Raw genomic sequence first — 21602 nt, 5'->3', positions numbered from 1 at the left:
TCAAACTTACAAAAGACAGCACAAACTCTTGTATCTCCGAAAAAAGTCACTGAAAATCATCATGGAAATAGAATATATCAAAATTATAACAGTAAAAGATTTTCATAAAAGGATAAATTTGTATGGTTGCATACTGGAGTAAATTGCAGGTTATGTAATAGGGACACCAAAAATTAAACCTTGTCATTTTAAAAAAAGATTGCACTACATATGGAGAATATATCAGTTACTCTGATAACTTACATCAGTGAACTTACTCTTCCAGAAGTTTTGTAAATGGATCATAGTTTATAATTTTCATTATCCATATTGATTTCCCAGTTTCATGTGCAAAAAAAAAAAAAGGACTTTATTAAAACTCCCACCTAATCAACACTATAAGACATAAATTCTTAATCTACCTCATTAGAAGTAGTACTAGTTTCGGCCAAAATTTGACCATCCTCAGCTACATATAAAGAAAATGAAGAACAAAAAAAAAAACATTACATATAAACAATATGTTGACAAACAACATCAAGATTACATAGACTTCTAAGGTGAGTCCTCCTAAAATACAGGTTTGATGAAAAACTTCTGCACTGGATAATTGTAAAAGCTTCTTTACGATTTGTGCTATGAATAATGAGAAAAGCATTTTTTTAAAGGGAAATTAAAAAATGCTCTGATTGCCATTCAACAAATTGCACCCTCCTTAAAACTAGTTGTTACTTATAGTGTTGATTAGGTGGGAGTTTTAATAAAGTCCTTTTTCCACATGAAATTGTAAATGGATGTTGGCATACTGATGCAATATATGTGAAAAATTAGGTTATCCACCTGATCTGGACAGAAATTAACCCGCAAAAATATCTTACTTTATAAGAATTAAAACTGGCACCCATATAACTGTTTCAACATCAGTATGTTCTACTTACCACAATCAATGATTTTATAAGCAAAATTGGTTAGAACCCCGAATTCCACAGGTTCTTCATAGCCTGGTATGTCAAACATTGTACGGCTTTTAACTTCTTTATGTGTCACCTCGATATCTGAGATGGCAGACTGTAAGATGCAGGACCAGTTGACAAGAGATTTGGCTCGGTATATCAAGCCACCTTCATACAAGCGGATGAATGCCTCCACTACTGCAGATGACTGAGCCTGTAATATATGACGTAAAAGTCAGTTTTATCAGTAATGTTAGTATTGGCAAGGAACAAACAAGAGTCAAGTTAAGTCACACAAATAGGAACAAGAAAAGCAAACACATCATACTAGGTGAATCAAATATAAACCAGAATTATTTTTTACAATTTTATTAAATCCACCAACAAATACACAACAAGCACCTCATTATTCTACATAGTCTCTTGAATTCGACACATATTTTTGCCACCGATTTTATGCCGTCCTCGAAAAAGGAAGAAGAACGTGTGTGCAGCCAGGTGCGCACATACTCCTCTTCTGCTGCACTGTCCCTCTCAATGGCTAAACGGTTAGCGTGCTGGCTCTTGTTCCAGAGGGTCCTTGGTTCGATTCCCAGCCAGGTCGGGGATTTAACCTTAATTGGTTAATTCCGATGGCTCGGGGGCTGGGTGTGTGTGTCATCTTCAGCATTAGAAGTCATCACAGATAGGGCCCCATCCTCACAGACCGCCTATACGGCGTCAAATTGAAAGACCTGCACCAGGCCTCTATGGAGGCCACATACCAGTTCTTCTTTCAGTGGTCCAAACGAGGAGGAGGGTGATCCAGAGGTGTCCAATGCATTACCTCCAGTTTTTCCTGTGTTCCAACAGCAACACATTGTCGTGGAGAAGAAGAACATCTCAGATTGGTTGCCGGTGATGTTCGTTGTATTATGCCGCTTTTGTCCCTACCAAAAGATGGCAGTAATAGGCTGCATTCACTATCCTTCGTTAATGCAAGAAATCCACAAGCAAAATACCCACATAGTCCCAAAAAACACTTGCAAGCATCTTCCCTGCAGAATGGCATGTTCTGGCCTTAACTGGGCCAGCTGCACCTCGTTCCCGCCACTCCATGCTTGCTTGTTTTGACTCCGGGGTGTAATTATGAAACCAAGTTTCATCAGAAGTCACAATGTGACGCAAAAAATCATATCCTTCCTCCTCATAACGATTCAGATGCCTCTGACAAACATCCTGGCAGAATTTCTTCTATTCCTGGGTCAAAGCTTCTTGCTACGAGTAAAGCAATTTCAGAAATTTTTATGTGCCCATCTTCTTCAATAAGCACAAATGTTGTCTGCAGTGATGCTTGTCCGCGGTCGCCTTTGGTGCAGCTCGTTTTCCACTTCTTCTTCCCGTCCTGCCAAAAACTGTTTGTGCCATTTATACACCTAGGTCTTTGAAAGGGTTGCATCCCCAAACTGTGCACGGAGCTTTCTCAAAATTTCCGAAACTTTGGTGCCTTCTTTCGCCAGAAACTTGATGACAATGACGCGCTGCACAACGGATATGTGTACCTCTCACTCGTTCATGGCGTACTGAAGCGAGCGGTCACTCTGTGGCATGTGACGCATCAAGACCACTACTCTGGACATTCCCACCAAGATCCTCTCAAAACCCACCCATTTCTGTTCGTTACCAGAGCTGCTAATTTTAAATGCCGGTTTACATTTGATGCACCTAGTAGAATAAACAAAACACATCAGTGTGGGAAGAGGGAGATACGTCCTCATACATAGCCATCCCAAAATAGATGGGTTCTCTCCCCCATCTGTTTCACCTCCTCTATGTCTCTCCCTTCCCAGAGCCCAACGAGTTCATTTCTGTTTCGCAGTCTCATTATATTACATCTTGACAGATCTCGAGAACAGAAGTGTAAAAGGAGATCCACAGAGAAAAATAGAAGACAGTAGAAGGGTAAACATGAATACAGGCAGCTCCTTACGTCCCTTTTTCCTTTTGTCTGTCCTGTAATCTTAAGTCTTTTACTATCTTCATATTTTTCTCCCTCCTCTTTTCTTGAGTTTATCTGGCTTTCTTGATACGCTACACTTCCTATATCAAGATTGAAAATCTGTTCAGATGGTCTCTAAATGAGTGCTGAAGCACATCCTCATAATGAACCTCGGAAGCAGAAACGATCCCATCTACAGTCAAAACTGTTTAAGAAGTCTCTAGCTCATGGTTATCACACCGTTATTCCAAAGTCCCAGTCCATGTCCCATTAAATACATGTGAAAGAAACCTGGATACCACATTTATGCCATTCTTTAGTACATTTGTAACTTCCACCACAAGGAATTTAAATTAGTGTTCCCAGCCATGTTACCTGCACGACGTGAGAGTGACAATTGGCCCAGATAAGGATTGGGTAGAGAACTTCATTTCACGGCCCCAGACTACGTAGGGCGGTAGCATGTTAGCCTACAGCTACAGGGAGTGTCAGTTCTAAGCCAGCCTTTGCTGAGGCTGTTTGGATTACACAATAGTAGCTGATCTGAAGTGCTGATGCTTAACACATTGGGCCCGAGCCACGAAAACGTTCCGTGCTTCGTCTTGGTGGACCAAATGCCGGACCATGGAACTGTTCTGTTGTCTCACTTTACTACATAATTCAACTTTTCCTCAAGAGATGGCAGAGTGAGTTGCATTTGTGAATTGTGTAGGGACTCTTCCTCTCCAGTGTTATGTGCTCTTTGCTAATATATATCGATAGTGAGCTTAGTAATATTAATTTGAAGTGGGTTATCTCTAGACGTTGAAATTCACTTGTAAACAAGACGGCTGCCAGTAAACAACGGAAAGTTACCGATATATAACCCCTTTTAGAAGGTAATGATGATTAGGAATATAGGAATATAATTTTTTCAGTGAAATTACTAGGTTTTAAAAAAATTTGCTTTATGTTGCACCGACAATGGGATGGAAAACGCCTACGAGTGTGAAGGAAGTAGCCATGGCCTTAATCACGGTACAGCCTCAGCATTTGCCTAGTGTGAAAATGGGAAGCCACGGAAAACCATCTTCAGGGATGCCAACAGTGAGGAAATTACTAGTACTATTAGTAATAGTGTGAGTAATGCTCCTGATGAACAAATAGATGTGGAAATCGAAGAGGAAGTGCAAAGGAGATGACCGTGTTACTGCTTAGCAGGTGGACTGAGTATGGACCCGTAATGCTAATAAAATAAAATGTTTTTAAAGTATTCCTTGTTCTGCGGTTTGTGGCGTGAATGCCATTTGTTTTCATATATATTTAAATCTGAAATGCTCTTGTAAGTAAGAAATGTCTCATAATGCGAAGCATCACTATATTTCCTTCAAAATAATCCCAGACCCAATGCATTTTCAATCCAACAGATACATTCATAAGTGAACTGTGTAACGATGTACATAAGTTAGGCCTGCTGTACTTACACATGGTGGTCTGCACAACATTCATTTATGGAGAAGAAGAAAGCTAGATAGTTTACAAATTATGAAAAATTGACGTTTATTGAGAAAGTGGATGCTAATCCAGACCCTGAACATGGTTTTCAGTTGTTTCCCCATTTTCACACTAGGCAAATGCTGGGGCTGTACCTTGATTAAGGCCTTGGAGCTTCCTTTGCACTCCTAGGCCTTTCCTATTCCATTGTCGCCATAAGACCTCTCTGAAATTGCAGGAGAAAAACATATTCTTGAAAACGAGTACTGGCTGCTGTTACTGCCGATGATACATGACTAAACCTTTAAGGAGACTCTTGATTTTTAAAAATTTCCCATCCTCCCTACACAGTAACTTACATGTAGACCCTAATGCAATATAATGTGACGACATCCAGCAGCTCAATGTGCAACTTTGGGAGGAGCAAGTTAGCTTAGTTTCAGCCGCGAGTGATGTCACCGAGTGGGCCCCACCCTCTCGCCATTACTAGCGACCAGTCAGACAAGTTAGCATGCAAGGCCAGCTCCCTTTTTGCCACCACTACTATCACCGCCCGTCACATCACTAGAGGTCTCTTGGCGGTGTAAGAAAGAGCTTGATTTCTCAACTCCATTGACCCAGATATAAAATTCACCATAGAGTCAGAAAACAATAAAGCCCTTAATTACCTGGACTTAACCATTATGTGCAACAGCAACAACACTTTATCCTTCAATATATACAGGAAACCCACCCATACCATCAATACCATCCATCAGACCTCTGTGCACCCAGACATATAAAAAAGCAGCTTACAATAGCATGGTTCCCAGAGCATTACCTGTCCCTTTATCTCGCAAGAATTACAAAAAAGAAATGAATACCATTTACAATATTGCAGAACACAATGGTTTCAGTAGAACCTTCGTCAGTAGAATCATCAACAGATATAAAAGCAGACCCAAGACTACCCTAGAAAAAGATTCCGCTCCTAAAGAAAAGTTTTCCACATTCACTTTCAATAATAGTAACATTTACCAAATTTCTAATATTTTTAAGAAACACAACATCAAAATAGCTTATAGAACCTCCCATACCAACTCCAAACTCATTTTCAATCCACACACTGTCAACAGTAACTATAACAATATTAACAACAAATATTTGAACACCGGAGTTTACAAATTAAAATGCCAATCCTGTAATTCCAGCTATATTGGACAAACAGGCCGCAATTTTGTCATAAGATACGCCGAACATCGCAACGCTCTCAAATATAATAGTTTCTCAGCTATGAGTGAACATCATAAAGCATCCAGCCACGAATACACTTCAATACATAAAGACCTCAAGATCTTGCATTACAAGCAAAAAGGCACCTTGCTCAACGTTCTCGAGAGCATCCACATCAATTTAGATCAGTTTATGAACCCCTCTCACAACTTAAATGAAGTCAGCGAGAAAAAGAACATTCTACTTGAAACATTCATTCCATATATTTGTCAGAATTTCCATAACACAAACAAACCCCACCTCCATCTCTCCAACTCACCACCACTCCCCCCTCCTCACACCAGCCCTGGACCACTCCTTCCCCCTCCGCTCCTTCCATCCTAGCAAACACAGCTGAACCAACAATAGACTCGATCACGCGAACGAGACTGTTACTTTGAGAGGCCAGGCCATTTGAGAGGACAACCACCTGCTAAACACCGTAAGTTTAAGCTTTCTTCACACCCATTCTACACTTTTTACTTATCACCCCACGTTTCTCACACAACCTCATTTTTCCATTACAGATTAGAGCTTCATTGACGATTTCCGCTAGATCACTTACAGTTTACTATGCATCTGTCTTCTGCCTAACACAGCTTCTCAATTTTATATAGCAGCCCTTCCCACCCTTTATAATAAGGCAAGACACCAGCCAACATTATCAAACAATCAAGAAAGGGACCGTTAGAATGAGAAGATTTTGAGAATGCTGTTGTTTCTAAAGCTTTAAATTTCATTGGTGTTTTTTCCTTGTCACAGGCTTTTCGCCTGCACGTCATATCAGGCTTGGTTTCTCAAAAATGTTTACTCCCGCTCCCCTCCTGACCAATTTAATGTGATGGGTTTCTACAAGGATGATTTTCGACAGTGATTTCAACCTGTTTGTTATTGTTACTAAACAATATTTTGTAAACTAAGAGGTCCACAACCTCACCATGTGCTACTATTGTTCATTTCCGTCTGCACCATTTGTTTTTTCATTCCTTTGTTTTCTTAGGTTAACACAGATTTTAGTTTCAATTATTATTTTAAATTAACACCTTTTCACTGAATTTTGTCGCAGTGAGTTGTTTTTTGCTCCGCATATTGATGTAAATATTGTATATTTGTGCTAATTTTGTTTCCGTCTAGGCTCTCTTTTGTTTGTTTTTTCATTTGCTCCTTCATTATGTTTTTTAGCATTTTTTTCAACTTACAGTATATTACGTAAATTATTTCAAATCCCCCCTCATTTTTCACTGAAGATGGCTCAAACAAGCCAAAACATGTTTGAATTTGTTTACTCCGTCTAATGACGGAATATTTATTGTATTGAATTTTTCACCTTTGTAAATTGAAAGGTATTACCAGAGCATTCGATTTCCAGAGAGCCCCATCGGCTGAAGTATCTGGAAGGGCCGGCCTATGTATTTTAAGGAAGTCCAAACAACTGCGAGATGGTTCAGTTCTGTGAGTGACAGCGCTGTGGAGCGAGTGCTGTTGTGTGAAATGATGACGAATGCAGAACAGTGCAACTGAGTGACGACAATGCAGTAAAGTGGCAAAGGACAATGAATGTGGACTGCCGTGTGTGTGTACAACATACAGACTGGTGACATGACTGTGAACAGTGCAGTTAATTTAGTCGCAGACTGCCCTAGGGTCCAAATGACAGTTGCAGAAATTTGTGTGCAGTACAACTGCTTTAGTTTGTAAGTGTTAACTAGTGTGACTGAACAATGGGAACACAGGGAGAAAGTACTAACTAGAGTGATTGTGTGCCTGTGTCACTGTATAGCAATAGTGCTAGCTAATAAATTTCAGCGCAAATGCTGCCAGTCGTGTATATACGTATTTACCTACCACCCACCTACATGTTACATGAAGGGAAGAACACTTCCTGCATAAAGTGTGCCTGAATATTTAGTTATTCAGGTTACAGTAGAACCTCAATTATACGTTCCCGGAAACTACGTTTTCCCGTATTATTCATTCAAATTACGTGATCCTGAAAGCATAATTAAATCACGTTGTAAAAATCCCGCATTATCCCTTCCTCAAAGAAATGATTTCCCGAATCAACCGTCTAGAAATTTCAGTCCCATCAACATTAAATCCTCGATCACACATTTTTCAAGAAACTGTGTCTTAAGAAAGGACGGCTACGGCATACTTACGGATCTTGATGTTGACGTCCCGTCATTGCAGTAATTTGAGGAAGTACCGTACTGGAAAAACGATCGGCGGTGAACTTGCATAAGGGATCATCTTAGCATCACATTCGGGTAGTACTGTTTAGAGAATCCTTGGAAATCATAAAGCAGAGAGTGCACACAACAATTGGAAGGAGACAGAGCGCATTTCAACAGCTCTATTTGAAGGCGGAACGAGTTTCGTCAAATGTTCGTACTTGCAAAACGTCTACATTATGTCCAGGTTTAGATGTTTATTTTTTTACTTTTTTCGAGTGCAACGCTGAACAGGTTTTCGGCATTTCCCTCAGGGGACTGTATAGTCACTCGGCTATCAGGCAGGATTAAATAACACTTGAATGTTTTATTATTCATACACTTATTCAATACAATACAATACAATTTTTAAAAATAGGACATTGTCCTTATCAAAGTTGTTAACATGAAATTAATATATTTTATGGTACATGTTTCTCCTATCAATAGTAGGCATCATCAGCCACATTTTTCACCTTAGGATAGATCAGGTACCTGATTGGAAATAATTTATGAATGCTGTTAAAAACTATGTCGTTTAAAATGTATTGGAGATTGTTAAACACTATTACAATATAAAATGTAGTATGCTGTTATTTGACAATATTTGTGATAATATTGGAGTCTAAAAACATGATAATTATTTGACGATTATGACACATTAAAAGATATTACAATAGAGATAAAAATCAGAAAACACATTCCATTTAGTTGCCAGATGGCGTACTGTTAAAAACTTATGGAAAGTTGAGCAATGGTAATGGTCGTTGGTTCTTGAAGTTAAATTGATTTTCATTTATTTGCTTATAAATATTGGAGAATTTTAATATGGTCTGGTTCCTTTTGAGATAATAGTAGTTGGAAATGTTGGTGCCGTAGGCTATATTGAAGTCTTTGTAGGCGTCATTAGACCATATCAAAGAAGATGGTCTTAGGTCTTAGGGTCTGACACATTCCACTCTGATGAGTCTAGTGTCAGACCTAAGACGAAACACTGGTTAATAGAGAAAACGCCTGAAAAGCCTTACATCTGATATGTTTTTGACATTTTTGACATGCTCTATTGGTGAAAAATATCTAATTCCCTCCATGGAAATTTAGAATTTTCCATTCGGAATTGCTAGGCGGGCAATAATTCCATTGTGGAGATTTATCTTCTGTATGCAGTTATCAGACTGTGCCTCTTATAAGGGCTTCTGATAAGTTCACCTGCATACACCCCAGCATCAGTGGGTAGTAGTAATGGGGAGAGGCAGTTCACCTCTGCGAACTCGTTCATTCACTCTCGCTCCCAAGAAAGAACTACTTCGCGAACTACTTCACAATGTGCAATTTTCCCGCCAGAACGCTCTGCAACCGCTGAAGTAGTTCGTACGCGAACTTGTTCCTTCTCATCCCTTCACACAAGGCTTCATCGCTTCGCGAGCTTTCCAAAACGAGGAAGTACACGAAGTGGACAACAGATAGCAAGCAAGTGCACTTCTCTCTAACATTCGTAGATGCTACAGAGGTGAACGTTCCTGTTACTGGAATTGCAGTTCACAATCTCTCCCCCCCGCCCCCAAACCCTCAGGAATGTAAGTGTAGGAGAAATAATATTTCTTTTGAAAAATAATAAAAATTTCTGTTAGATATTGTCGACAGTTTTATACTTGAAAAAAACATGTTTTAAAGGCTGATCTATTATCGCAAGAGAACCCTTTTCTTGATGGTGATTTCATCCCCTGACTGAAACTTATAAATTTATAACGTATGAGCGTTAGTCAACGCTAAACGTCAGACCCCAACCCTCGTGGTCCTTTGTTTGTATAGTGGTCTTGGAGATAAAGTTTGTGAAGTAGTGCTGTGATTTACGGAAGTTTCTGTTAGTGATAATGATTGTTTTGCGTGTGGAATTTATTTTATTCTCATAGTGCACTAGTGTTGGATTTAGGTGTAGGCTACATTTTATTAATTCAGTAGTGAGTACAGTAGTTTTATGTCCTGTACATAGGTTAGCCATATTACTTTCCTCAATTTCATTCATAGTGTTTATGCGGTAACAGATAACGACATACACTATTAGGTTACATCCTGGTTTATACTTGGTCAAGCATTCCTTATGGCTACTCGTTCCAGAAAAAGTAGCCAAATTTGGGGCTTCTTTACTGATCTAGGCGATAATAAGGCAAAGTGTAAATTTTGCTTTAAAGTGATATCCTACAAAGGAGGGAACATTTTTAATTTAAATCGTCATGTCCGAACAGTCCACCCCGCCATGTCATTGTCTGCTCAACGTTTGGCCCCTCTGCGCCCAGACTCTCCGGACGATCCAGATGCTTATCCGGCGACCTCCTCATCTTCGGTCTCTTCAAGTACCATCGCTCCTACAAGCATAACATCGATAATGACTACGATGATAGCAAGAACAACAACAACGCCACATGTGACTCTCGGAAACAGTGCTATTTCTGCATATTTTCCCAAGCCCCTCTCTAACAGAAAAAGTCAGGAACTTGATTTTTTGCTACTGAAACTAATAGTGAACAATTATTTACCGTTTCAGATAGTAGAGAATGAGGACCTGCAGAGGTTCATTTCTAAATTAAATAGTGCCTACAAAATGCCGAGTTGTAAGACTTTAATGGCCGGTTGCATAAAAATCGCCAACTGTAGTTCAATTTTGATCGAAGATCAGAAATGAACTTCGTTCTTTTCTCTGTGTGAGTTGTATAACACTAATCTCAGACCACTGAACTAAGTTCAGTGTTGAACTAAGGTCGACAAAACAGAGTTGACAACATCGCTAAATAAGAGAGATATTTGCGATTGTATCGAATCGAGTTGTATCGAACTTGCGATTTAGATAGGAACGATCGACAATTCTCGACGCCATTCGACATTCATTTGTTTGCGATACGTAAACAAAGCAGCAAAATGGAGAAGCAAGAGTGTAGTAAGAAGACGCGCACTGCGAATTTTAAGAAAGAGGAGAAAGATATGCTTATAGATATTGCGTTAGAACACAAGGGTATCATAGAAAATAAAAAGACCGACAGCTCGACTACCAAGTCTAAGGAGGAAGCTTGGAAGCGTATAGCACTGGAGTATAATTCCAGGAACGTGGTCCAGCGGGAATGGAAGTCTCTCAAATTGTGTTACGAAAACATGAAGAAGAGGGCAAAACAAGCAAATGCTGAAGATAAGGTACAGTTATACAAAACGGGGGGTGGTCAGTATGTGCCGCCTTCCTTAGACGAAAGTGGGCAAAAACTTATTGCTGCACTTAAGCCGCAGTTTCATCCCATCATCAGCGAGTTCGACGATGATGTTGGCTTCCATGCGGAAGTTATCACCGAAGTGAAGGACATGGAAGTCATCAGTGCAGATCCCGAATGTCCTTCAAGTTTTTTAGTGATAACTGAAGGTGAGGAATTTCAAGTAGATGGGCGAAATGGAGAGACGGTGTGCAGTTCCAATCCAGGACCTTCAACTTCACTGCCTGAAAAGAGGAAGAAAGAAGACATAAGGGAGACTTTTTATAAGAGGAGGCTCGAGTGTCTGGAAGAAGAGCATGCAGTGAAAATGAAGATATTGAACTTGGAACTAGAAATGAAAATGAAAGAATATCAGAAAAATGAATAAGCGTTAATAACAAGTCCCTAGTGTAATTAAAAGTTTAGAAAGTGTTAATAAATTATAGTGTAATTAAAAGTTCAGAAATACCTGAAAGTGTTGTTAATCAGTGCAGTTCTAAGTGATGTGTTTTCTCTTCCATTTCCCTGATTTACAGTATGTTCAGGCAGTTCCTGATAAATCATCCTTCCTCTGAAAACAGCATCATCAACATCAGGAGTGTCATCATCTGCATTAATGGCCAAGGTATGTAATACAAATGTTGCCACTATGATAGGTGGAACTCGAAGTAACTTTACTGCTAGTTTCATTCTTAAACACGGAAATCGCCTTTTGACAACACCGAAAGACCGTTCGATTACTGATCTTGTCTTCCTGTGTGCCCTGTTATATGCTCGTTCTGCACGGCTTTCTTCGTGCATTGTAGGTGTAAGTAAATAGTGACAACAGCGGTATGCACTATCTCCCAAGAGCACACCTTGGGGAAATTCTCCTGCTTCAAATTGGGCATGAATTCTAGAATTCCTAAAAATATTGCTGTCATGTGCAGATCCTGGCCACCTGGCAACAATATTTTGAAAACGAAGTTTTGAATCGCAGACAGCTTGTACATTTAAGGAAAACCAACCATGGCGATTTCTGTATATTTCTGCATTATTGCCACCAGGTGATATAATTGGTATATGTGTACAGTCTATTGCACCTAGTACTCCAGGAAAGTTGCAAATGTTATAGAAGTCTCGCATTACCCTTCTTACTTCACCCTCCTCAGTAGGCATCTTGATGAATTGAGGTTTCAGAGCTGCAATCTCTCTAGTGACTTTGTGTATAGTCCTACTTGCAGTTCCTTTATTTACATTGAATACATCTCCAATTACTATTTGGAAACTTCCAGTTGCATAAAATCTTAGTGTGAGAAGGATCATGAACATTGGATTCAGTGCATGATTTCGTTTAGTTTGTGTCCTTAATTGTAGATGTAATCTTTGTTCTAGTTCTTCAACTACACGTTTTCCTAGTCGAAACCTTATTTTAAATTGTCGATCATTTAGTTCTAAAAAGGGATTCTTTCTATGTTGAAACACGCGAGGAGCTCTTTGGAGTTCATACTCTCCATTCTCGGATGAAACATCAGAGTAATCTGAAATCTGAAAATAACATAACCTATATGCCCTAAGCATAAAACAGTAAACAAACAACATGTTAATAGTAGGATTATTGTTCAAATAATTACAAATAGTATTACTTACCATTTTACTTTAATCGATAGTAGGCCTATTTGTTCTTTTTCTTCGTTATTATGTTATAGACACCTAACAGATTTATTTCTCACAAAAATAATAATTATATTCCTTCTGCTGAACTTAGTTCAACCAAGTTAATCTGAGAAAATTCACCAGTCAGATTTGATCTTCCACCAAGAAGACATGATCTTGGATTAATGTTTATACAACCAAAATTCTAAGTTCAGCTTGACTGGAGATCAGTTTCAGGTGGTTGAACTTAGATTAACTTCTATGCAACCGGCCCTAAGTAATACACTACTTCCCCAATTGTACACTATGACAAAAGAAAAAGTGAGGAAAGATGTGCAGTCGGCAAGTTATGTTGCAGTCACCACAGACAGCTGGACATCTTCCAACAACAAGAGCTACGTTTCAGTGACGTGCCACTATTTAGACGCCGACCTCAAACTGAACTCTTCATTGCTGGAGTGCATTAAGTACGACCAACAGCATACAGCAGCCAACTTAGCTGATAATTTAAAAAGAGTCTCTGAGAAGTGGGGAATTGAAAAGAAAATTGTTGCAGTTGTCAATGAAAACGCGCCTAATGTTGTAGCCGCTGTGCGACTAACAGGGTGGAAACACATACTCTGCTTCGCGCATACGCTGAACTTAATTGCTCAGTGTGGTCTTCAGGTAATAAAAGATCTGCTGAGTAAGGTAAAATCCATTGTGGAGATTTTATAAAGAAGTCCCCAAGCTTGTGAGAAACTGAAGGCTATGCAAGAACAACTCGGAGAGGCAAGTCTTCGCTTGAAGCAGGATGTGGTCACCAGGTGGAACTCCACATTTTATATGTTAGAGAGAATTATTTCAGTAAAAAAACTCTTTAATGTCCGTGATAGCCATCAACTACCCCGAACTTTGAAATCTGTCAAAAGAGGACATCACTGTTATTCAGCAGGTTTGTAAATTATTGAAAGCATTCAGGGACTATACTGAAGAAATCACCAGTGAGAAGCAGGTCACGCTTTCTAAAATCCTACTTATGCAATGGGGTCTCAAGAAATGGTGCAGTCATTTCAGCAACAATCCAGTTGTCGACAACTAAGTGAGACTGATGGCGGCCAGCCTCTTGGAAGCGTTAGACAAACGATTTAGAGGGGTTGAGGAAAATAGTTTATTTTCTCAGGCCACACTTCTGGACCCACGATTCAAAAAACTAGGGTTTTCTGAAGTTAGGTGTTTTGAACGGGCAAAGCAATCGCTCACTGCTTACTGCGAAAAGCACCAACCTTCAACAAATACGTCACTAGTTTTATCAGAGCAAGTACCGGTAAACCAAGTCACAGGCTCTTCCATTTGGGACAATTTCGAACCCCTTCTATCACGACATCAAAATTGTATTGAATTAGGAGGATACTCTCATTTTTCACCTTTGTAAAGTGAAAACCGTCAATACGGAATGATTCTAATATCTTGTAATACATCCCACTCTGATGAGTCTAGTGTCAGACCTAAGACAAAACGCTGGTTAATAGAGCAAAGGCCTGAAAAGCCTTACATCTGATGTGTTTTTGACATTTTTGACATGCTCTATTGGTGAAAAATATCTAATTCCCTCCATGGGAATTTAGAATTTTCCAACCAGAATAGATGTTACACCTTACATACATAAAGCCATAAAGCCATAAAGCCATGGGTGGTTTTAGGATTGCCTATTACTGTTTTCGTCTAATATAAGACTGGGAATTTCATGTTTTTGTGTTAAAATGTTATAAAAGCTGCAGTCATTTTAATTGCGCATGTTACATTTAAAAACTTTGTTCATTTCGCACTTGTACCGGCTTGTACAGTGAGCGGGCTTTCCAGCTGAGCTCAAGGTCGCGAATAATCATAATTTCTGAAGCGTTAATGATATTATTTCTCTTTCCAATTTGATTGTGATCAGTGACGGGCTGAACTAAATATAATGCATTCAAGAACGTCAGGACTGATACTTTCGAAACCATATTCTCGAGTTCAATATGACCTTTAAAAGTCGATGTAGGCCTAATTTACGCGGTACAAGATTTCCATAAACTGACTAGGAACAGTGTACTGGTCACCAAATTACAATGGAAGATTTAAAAAAAAAAAAAGGATTTTGCCATCATGTTGGAAGCTTTTGTATCTAATGTGCTTTATTTTATTAGATTTAGAGAATGAAAAACTATTTGTGGTCGATTGTTGCTTGGCTTGACATTACGGGTATTAGATTTTTCGAAGAGTTTGGCTGATCAAAGTTGCTGAATTGAAAGAAGTTTTCAAAGGAATATGAAGAAGTTTTCAGAGGAAACTGACGAAGTTTCCCCGGTAAAACTGAATGTAAAGTTTCGAGATTTTTAAGTCGTGTACCGGTAATTAATGTTCGAAGCCAGCCTCACGGTTTAACTTGCCTGCGTCTCACCCGGAGGGCCCGGGTTTGATTACTGGACAGGACAGGCATTTTTACCCGGATATGAGGGCTGGTTCCAGGTTCAGTCATTCTACGATTACCTTTAATTGAGGAGCTATTTAATGGTGATATGGCGACCCCGGTCTAGAGAGCCAGGAATAACGCCCGAGAGGATTTGTCACACTGACCATGCATCACCTCGTAATCTGCAGGCCTTTGGACCTAGAGCAGTCGTTTGGTAGGCGGAAGGCCCATTGGGGCTGTAGTTTGGTTTGGTTTAGGGGCGTTTGTAAGATTATAAGTATACATATTTCATTTTTTGTGATGTTTAGCCAAAATAGTTGATGGTTCATTCGTTCCCAGATTCTCTGTTTTCCCGTGTTGTAAGTTTTTTTCCGTGGTCCCTCCAGAATCAAGGTTCCACTGTATTGTTTACTGCAGAGTTCCTCACATTCTCCTCCTGAATGTCGATCTAAAAACATCTACTTACTGGGTTCATAGTGAACACATGTCGGGACCAATCCAACGACGCACCAAGCTCACGAAGTTGTCGGGTGATGACTTCAGCTTTCTGATGTTTCCACTTCCAGACCTCCTTCTCAAACTCTTCCCTTCCGATGTCATGTCTCGTTAACCTTCTCTCCTGCCACAACTTCTTCTCAACGGCCACCTGTGTGGCGATACCAGCATGATCCATTCCAGGAACCCAGCAAACGCATCTGCCATGCATTCTGTGCCTGAAAAAGATCAGATATTAGCTTAAAATGTAAAATTCACGAGAAGAAAACAATAAATAATGTTTTATAGACTGGTGAGAACTGACAAGATTTCAAGCGTCCAGGACAATGTTCCATCTACATCAGATAGAAAGATGAGAAGGAACATACAAACACAATGACAGAAGATAAGGACAATTTTCACATCTTCATACACTGCTGTCTTGGGCTCTCTCCACACCACATTAACCCCAGTTCTTCTCAGCCCCCAAGATGCTCATTTTTGCTTCACAGCTTCATGAGTAGAGCAGGCTTCAACAATCCACTGAGATATCATCTCAAGACATCTTCAATCCTGATGTAGGAAGTGTAGGATAAGAAGAAAGTGAAGAGACAAAGATGAATACAAGTGATAAAAGACTAGGATCACAGGTCAAATACAATAGAAACCCAATTGGTCCTATTATGCACAGGAACAAATACGTGGAAAATGAAATCATACATAAAAAGGAACACACAATAATTGATGTGTGTTGTCTTGGTACATGACAAGCCAATGAGGATCATTTTAAATTTTTTTTAAAGAACTCATATCATGTTTTAATACATCAACTCACAACATTGTATAACATGCTACAAAACATAAATGGATTTTTTAAATAGTAACTAGCTGATGTACCCGTGCTTCGCTGCGGGAATCTCAGAAAGACTGTCTTTGTGGTTTTCTAACTGAAATCAACATAGGTCGTTACCAAAAACGTCAATTGGAATGTAGCAATAAAAAGCAGTGTTAACATATAATACTCGATCAAATGAAAAACCACACATTTTCTCATTTTTAACGAACAGTACTACGGTGCCGATATAACAGTCCAAAGTCCAAGTGCTGGATAGACCAGGCCGCAGACATCCGTCAACATTCCTCTGCCATTATTTATGTAAGTGTGCACAATGCTCATTCCACAGAGTAGAGACTGAACAGCTCGAATGCTATAATGAACCAGTGTGTTACATACCAGCAGTATCAGAAAATTTATGAACCACAGGAATGGCATGCTAAAGAAGAAAGTTATCCAACTCCCCAGCTACTTCCCGGCAATGTTCAGGCAGGCTGTTATACTCGGTACGACCAGGCGAGTTGGCCGCGTGGTTAGGGGCGCGCAGCTGCGAGCTTGCATCCGGGAAATAGTGGATTCGAACTACACTGTCGGCAGTCCTGAAGATGGATTTCCGTGGTTTCCCATTTTCACACCAGGCAAATGCAAGAGCTGTACCTTAATCAAGGCCACGGCCGCTTGCTTTCCACTCCTAGCCCATTCCTATCCCATCGTCGCAATAAGACCTATCTGTGTTAAAAAAATTTTAAAAACTCAGTACGCAACAGTAATCCCATCTATCGGAAATGAGTGGCAAGAGAAGAAACAAAGCACATCAGAACAAACAATGGTCAACGTCATGTTATTGTTGATCAATTTGATGAGTTTTCTATTGTAGGCTTTCACATTTAGTTTTCTTTCGACTCTGTGATATTAGGGCGTATTATAAAATTATTTACAGCGTAAACTGTAGTTCCTTATTCCCCAAATTTACATACCGATTTTCATTAAATTCTGTTCACCCATTTTGTTGTGACTCGACACTGATATGGACTTAAGCAACAAAAATCCAAATTCACGAATATCTCCGTTATCATAGCTGCTACAGTAAAAATTTATAAGACATAGGCCCTAAATGATCGGAAATTTAATACTATATAACAAACCTACTACGGTGTCGTAGCAGGCGGAGAGGTGATACTCCAACGTGGCCCGTCCCAGGTGGCGGACAGGGGGGGGTCCTCACCGGCTTGCCGGCGGACTTGAGCGAAATAAAATAGCTCTCGCGGACCAAACACTCAATCCTCAGGGCTAACAACCTTGAGTAGACAAACCGTCACTCGCTAGGGTGGTGGACTCAACATGAAAGGAAATATTAATACAAAGAATACCCCAGGTGGTAACAAATCCACCCCCCACTTGTGATGGGGCAAGCAGGTCATCGGATTCTGGGGAGCCTGCACCTTCATGTACTCCACCATGCATACAACAGCAGAAAAGAAAGAGAAATATAACCTACTTGGCTACAGTGAACATCAACTCGTTGCTAAAGACTGGTAAACGTAACAGATTCTAGACATGCTGAACAAATATAACATCAAGATTGCAGCACTACAAGAAACACGATTCACAGACGAAGATGCATTTGAATCCCAAGGATACAGAATATACAAGGGGAAACCAGGCATCAGGGTGATGAAGACAGTTCCACATCTTAGCACTGGCTTTGCTGTTCATCATAGCATAATTGATCACATAATAGGGTTGGCTGTCCAATTACATTATTAAACAAACAATACATCTGATTTGTGAACCACTAGCGTTGAGTATAAGTACATGTTTAAAGATTGGTTTTTTTTCGAATATGCTTAAAATTTCAAAAGTTATTCCGGTCTTCAAAACTGGTGGCAAACATCTTCCCCAAAATTACCGTGCAGTCTCAATTGTTCCCATATTATCTAAAATAATTGAATCGGTTATTTATAGTCAACTTAGTAACTACTTTGAAACTCATGCTCTGTTGTCTGGTAATCAATATGGATTCCGACAGGGTAAAAGTACTACCTCTGCCTTGAATAGGGTTGGGAAGCAACTATGGTCTAAATTAAGGTACAGCCCCAGTATTTAACTGATGTAAAGATGGGAAACCAGAGAAAATGCTTTTCAGGGGTGCTTCTTGCCATTCATGGAACCTTCTTAAATTAAAATACCAAGACATTTTGCAAATTTTTGCCAAGTTCACAACCATTTCAAAACTTTTCACACACATTACAACACATCAATCTTGCACGAAATAAAGAAACACCACCACCTCGAAGTACATACCATCAGACGCGGTGCTGAGTTACACAAATATTGCCGCATGCTCCGAACTACAATTTCACCACAAAATGGCAGTTGCGCACACCACTCATTATTGCACTATCTGATGTTTGCCAAAGGCCCAGTACTTAAACAAAACTATAAGATCCATTCTATGCCACAAAATTTGAGACAGAAATGAAATAGCATGTACTATATATCAAAGTATTCATTTAAATTATAATATGAAAGACATCTCACCATCTGGCTAAAACGTCCTGAATAGTGGCAGTGAGAGCGTGTCCAAGATGAAGTGTGCCCGTCACGTTTGGTGGTGGCAACACCATGCTGAATGTGTCAGCCGTTGATGACCTTGACTTGGGTTTAAAGAAACCTTCTTTCTCCCACCAATCATAAACTTCACTTTCAATCTTTGCTGCATTGTAAACAGGAGGAAACGGTGGTACCGTTGGTGAATCTAAAAACAGTACAGTCTATTAGAGATGGCCATGGTTGAGAATTCACATTAATAACAAATTTACACAAACAAACACACACACATACACACGCGGCACAAGATTGGCTTACTCCTTGAGTACAAGCACAACTAAAGGAAGGAGCTCATTGTTGTAGAGATTTATTGGGGCAAAACTACATAAAATGTACCTCAGCTGACTTTATCTCTAAAGGTCTTACTTCATATTACTGTACAAGAAAATTACGTATTAATTTCAAAGGCTAGGGACCCACCACCTCACTCTTAGAAATATATTCACTTTTATAAACAAATCTCATAAATCACGCAATATTTTTTATTCCACCTATGATAATACTCATTGCCAGAGGTTGAAATTTATAAATTATGGTGCCACTCCCAGAATATAGCATGGATTATGTGATTACCAACTGTGACAAATGAATTTGGCCATGGTCAAGGCCCTCCTTAATCGTTGGGCTAGCTCTTTACAGTACACCCACTGGAGTGTCACTATGAGCCAGGTCTGTCCAAAAAATATTATCAAGTGTCACTAACAAACATCTCATCAACAGCCTGCCTAGTGGCCACGACATCAATAGTTAACTACTCCAAGTCCAACTCATTGGCTGAATGGTCAGCGTTGAGGCCTTCAGTTCAGAGGGTCCTGGGTTCAATTCCTGGCAGGGTTGGGGATTTTAATCACCTCATTAATTCTTCTGGCCTGGGGACTGAGTGTTTATCCCAACACATTCCTCTTCATATTCAGACAACACATTACCTACCAACCACCATAGAAATACGCAATAGTGATTACATCCCTCCATATAGGGTTGGCGTACTAAAGTGCATCTGGCTTTATAACAGTGCCAAATCCAAATGTGCGACACAGTTCGCACCCATGACCCAACAGGGGTGAGAAAAGTGGTAGAAGAAGAAGAAGAAGAAGAAGAAGAAGAGTTAGCTACTACAAGTCCCGTTGGTGGCAAAAAATTTCACTTCAAAATGTTGGCCGACAGGGCAAGTGAGGTGGAGATATATCATTTCTTGGATTCAATTTCAAACCTCTCCATAGTCTTCACATGGAGTGAAACATATGAGTTGTTGATGGCGATTTGTCCATCAGATCTGTACAGATATTCAAGAAAAGAATAAACAGCAACAGAGGAAAGAAATGTTAGAGGGCATTCGACCTGTGCAGGTTATTGTAAATAAAGAATTTTTGTGAATAAATTAATTCCATCCCCTGGTCTATGGAGACTGGACTGCCGAAGTAGGAGATTGCCTTAGGTGTGAAGTACAGTGGGGATTTTGAGGGCCCTGGGACCACTGCTGTAGCTGTGAAGGCCCTTCAGGAATTCTGAAAAGCGGTGGCAAAAGGGACTCTGGTTAAACGCAGCAGATTGTTATGCATGTTACTGAAATGGTAAAAAGAAAAGAGTGTAATGTAAATTTAAATTTATACTAGTTATATAGTATTATTTGAAGTGATTTCACATACTGTATAGGAGCTGATTATGTGTGTAAGTACAGAAATTTACCAACAAAAGCGGTTCAAGACTCGCTGAACTGCAACAGTGCACTGCAGCTGCCTTGTCTAAGGTGTGCTTTGCATACTGTAGTTCTACCTATCTTGGCTATTTAAAATGCAGACATTTGCCAATAAAAAGATGCACTTCAATATATTTACAAGTCTAAATGATAATATTCTCTACAAGTTTCCCCGAACAGTTCCTAGTATAACAGAACTACACGTCATATGAATTTTAGTGAAAAATGAGAGGGTATGTATAGCTACTGTAAAGCAGAAATAACTTCCAGGCTTTCCAGGGATCATTACTGAACAAGGGCAGTGTATACGTGACAATTTTCAGAAGGAAGAAGTATTTCGTGAGCAGTATATAAATATAGCAGGTGGAGGAATTAACTAATATTAGCGAAGTAGTGAATCACATTAACCTGTTGATGAGAGCACCTAAGGACAGTCAATACAGTGCGCACGACATCTGCCATCTGGTCCCACATGAGGGAGCACGGCATTTGTCATTTTAGGCTAGTATTAAGAACTTAGTTGCTTACTGACGTAATATGACATCCGGCAGCATTTTTGGGAATTTTTTCAGTTATTCGAATGGTGTCGCTGTGCAAATCCTAGTTCTGTATGGTGGTGGTCTCTGATGGAAATGCGTATACTCCCTACAGTGTAAGAGTTTGGCGCACTGTTAGCCTACAGGTTTCAGCAGTGTTATGATTGCCGCCGATGTGGAGAGATGTTTTTGCTCTTCGTAGCTATAAATGTTTTTTGTTTCCGTAAATATAAAGTTCAATGTTTCTTCTTTCGTAAATTACAAGTGATGCTATGGAATTTCTGGACACAGGTGATGATATTATA

General features: G+C 39.6%; 1 protein-coding gene across 2 annotated transcripts in view; it reads right to left on the bottom strand.

The window, feature by feature from the left end:
• The window catches only part of LOC136873861 (valine--tRNA ligase), a 292221-nt gene that overhangs the window by 250980 nt on the left and 19639 nt on the right, over positions 1–21602 (bottom strand). For both annotated transcript variants that reach the window (XR_010860187.2, XM_067147153.2), the window contains exons 2-4: positions 18997–19213; positions 15613–15859; positions 918–1146 (exon numbers count right to left, since the gene is read on the bottom strand). Coding sequence is in view for 1 of the 2 variants with exons in the window: in XM_067147153.2 (XP_067003254.2) it covers positions 918–1146; positions 15613–15859; positions 18997–19213 (693 nt within the window). In the remaining variant the exon portion in view is untranslated. The remainder of the gene's footprint in view (positions 1–917; positions 1147–15612; positions 15860–18996; positions 19214–21602) is intronic.

This window comes from Anabrus simplex, chromosome 5 (assembly GCF_040414725.1).
Source record: "Anabrus simplex isolate iqAnaSimp1 chromosome 5, ASM4041472v1, whole genome shotgun sequence".
NCBI lineage: Eukaryota > Metazoa > Arthropoda > Insecta > Orthoptera > Tettigoniidae > Anabrus > Anabrus simplex.
The sequence above is the reverse complement of the archived record's forward strand: the minus strand, read 5'-3'. Positions and strand labels throughout refer to the sequence as shown.